The sequence below is a fragment of the Bison bison genome, unplaced genomic scaffold, assembly GCF_000754665.1.
Source record: "Bison bison bison isolate TAMUID 2011002044 unplaced genomic scaffold, Bison_UMD1.0 scf7180017864492, whole genome shotgun sequence".
In the NCBI taxonomy this organism is placed as follows: domain Eukaryota; kingdom Metazoa; phylum Chordata; class Mammalia; order Artiodactyla; family Bovidae; genus Bison; species Bison bison.
This window is the reverse complement of record NW_011495051.1, coordinates 5,252,384-5,255,113: the sequence shown is the minus strand read 5'-3', so window position 1 is coordinate 5,255,113 and position 2,730 is coordinate 5,252,384. Positions and strand designations below refer to the sequence as shown.

The 2,730-nt window shown below is 49.9% G+C and overlaps 1 protein-coding gene across 1 annotated transcript in view; it reads left to right on the top strand.

Moving 5' to 3' along the window:
- C3 (complement component 3) overlaps nt 1–2,730 on the top strand; it is a 36,287-nt gene that overhangs the window by 7,483 nt on the left and 26,074 nt on the right. The window contains exons 14-16 of the mRNA XM_010828469.1: nt 33–243; nt 1,614–1,772; nt 2,323–2,452. Coding sequence (XP_010826771.1) covers nt 33–243; nt 1,614–1,772; nt 2,323–2,452 — 500 coding nt within the window. The remainder of the gene's footprint in view (nt 1–32; nt 244–1,613; nt 1,773–2,322; nt 2,453–2,730) is intronic.

The following is a 2,730-nucleotide window of genomic DNA, read 5'->3' as shown; positions in this document are numbered from 1 at the left end:
CACCTTCCTGATCCTTATACCAAACTGTCCCCCCAGATCATGAACAAGGGGAAGCTGTTGAAGGTGGGACGCCAGTACCGAGAGCCCGGCCAGGACCTAGTGGTGTTGCCCTTGACCATCACGTCAGACTTCATCCCTTCCTTCCGCCTGGTGGCCTATTACACACTGATTAATGCCAAAGGCCAGAGGGAGGTGGTGGCCGACTCCGTGTGGGTGGATGTCAAGGACTCGTGTATGGGCACGGTAAGCTCCCTGGCACCTCTCTGTGCCCATCTGGAGACCCTCCACCTGGCTGTCCCTCTCCCCGTCTTGTGCCTCTGGCTCTGTCTCTCTCCAATCTTTTGAGTCCATGCCTCTCCCCATTTCAGAGTTCCTGCCTCTCCTCCTTTTCCATCTTATTCTTCCATCTCTTTCAGCCTCAGTTTCTTCATCTTTTTTTTTCTTGATATGGACCTTTTTTTAAAGTCTTTATTGAATTTGTTACAATATTACTTCTGCTTTATGCTTTTGGTGTTTTGGCTGGGAGGCAGGTGGGATCTTAGCACCCCAACCAGGGATCGAACCTGTACTCCCTGGATTGGAAGGCAAAGTCCTAACCACTGGGCCACCAGGGAAGTTCCCTTAGTAGCTTCTTTTTCTTCCAGTTTTATTGAAATGTAATTTACACACAGTACTAAGTTTAAGGTGTAGAGCATAATGATTTAACCTAGGTACATCATAAGTGATCAGCACAATAAGTTGAGTGAATAGTGATCACCTCATAGAGATATGAGATTAAAGAAATAGAAAAAGAAAATCTTTCCCTTGTGGTGAGAATTCAGGGTTTCCTCTAACGACCTTCCTTATATAATGGCACAGCAGGGTTAATTACATATATTTATTATGTTGTACATTACACCCCTGGTACTTAAAACTGAAAGTTTGTTTTTGACCACCTTCACTCAATTCCCTCTCCCTTTACCACACATCTGATCTCTTTTTCTATGAGTATGTTTGTTTGAAGTATAATTGACCTATGGTGGTGGTTACACGCTAAGTCATGTCTGACTCTTTGAAACCCCATGGACTGTAGTCTGCCAGGCTCCTCTGTACATGGGATTTCCCAGGCAAGAATACTGGAGTGGGTTGTCATTCCCTTCTCCAGGGGATCTTCCTAACCCAGGGATCAAACCTGGGTCTCCTGCATTGCAGGCGGATTCTTTACCAACTGAGCTACAGGGAAGTGCCTAATTGACCTATGCCACTATGTTAGTTCCTGGTGTACGACATTTCTACAATCCACATATCAACATATTTCTGTGTGTTTCAAAATGCTCACCATCATGAGTCCTGTTAGTAACCACATGTCACCATACAAAGGTCCTATGTGCTTATTGACTATCTTCTTCACACTGTGTATTTGATCCCTATGACTCATTTATTTCATAAGTAGACGCTTGCACTCAGTATCTCTCTTGCTCCTGGTTTTCTCTCTTTTCTTGATTTTCTGCCTGATGCCAGTTTGGCTTGCTTCTTCCCCTCCCCTTTCAGTCCAGCTCAAGACCTCCTCTGTCTTGGGCTTCTTGAGGTCTTACAGGGCTGAATTCCCCCTCCAACCTGCTCCCCTCCCATAGCTGGTGGTGAAAAATGGTGGGAAGGAAGAGAAACACCATCGACCCGGGCAACAGATAACCCTGAAGATCGAGGCTGACCAGGGGGCCCGAGTGGGGCTCGTGGCCGTGGACAAGGGCGTGTTTGTGCTGAATAAGAAGAACAAATTGACCCAGAGAAAGGTATGCCCCAGAGTCGCTGAGGTTGGTTCAGAGATGGCATTGGGTTGAGGTGGGAATGATGCTTATTGTCGTTCAGTCACTCAGTCCTGTCCAACTCTTTTTCAATCCCATGGACTGTAGCCCACCAGGCTTCTCTGTCCATGGCATTTCCCAGGCAAGAATACTGGAGTGGGTTGCCATTTCCTTCTCCAGGGTACCTTCCCCACCCAGGGATGGGACCTGTGTCTCCTGCATTGGCAGGCAGATTCTTTACCACTGAGCCACCTGGGGATGATGCTGGAGAGGAGCAGATAGGTTGAACATAGAGGTCTGAATGGATGTAGACACGGGGATGGGTTGAAGTCAAGTTGAGGATGAGAATGTGGGTGGACAAAGGTCCACGTTGGAGATGGTGCTGGGAATGGACGCAGTCCAGAGTCCAATTCTGGATCGTCCATCGTGGCCTGCCAGCTTGGGGAACAGGATAAGGATGGATGGGGTGGGGCTGGATGGACAAGCTGGCCAGAGGGTGGTGGCCCTTCTGACCCTCCACCTGCACTCCACCCCGCAGATCTGGGACGTGGTGGAGAAAGCGGACATTGGCTGCACCCCAGGCAGTGGAAGAAACTATGCTGGCGTCTTCACGGATGCAGGACTCACTCTCAAGACCAGCCAGGGCCTGGAGACCCAGCAGAGGGCAGGTGAGGACGCAGGGAAAGGCAGGGCAGGCGAGAAGCAGGGCCTCCATCCCCCAGATACTGAGATCATGTTAAGGGCAGGGCTCTGGGGTGCAGGTTGGGGTGTTGGAAGTCCCGCCTCCACTATCATCTCGCAAATCACTTCTTTCTGAGCCTCGGTATGGGCCACAATAACACTCCAACATCACGGCGGGGGTGGGGGTGGGGGGAGGTGGCAGTGGGGAGGAAACCAAGGACACATCAGTCAGTCAGTCAGTTCAGTCGCTCACTCATATCCGACT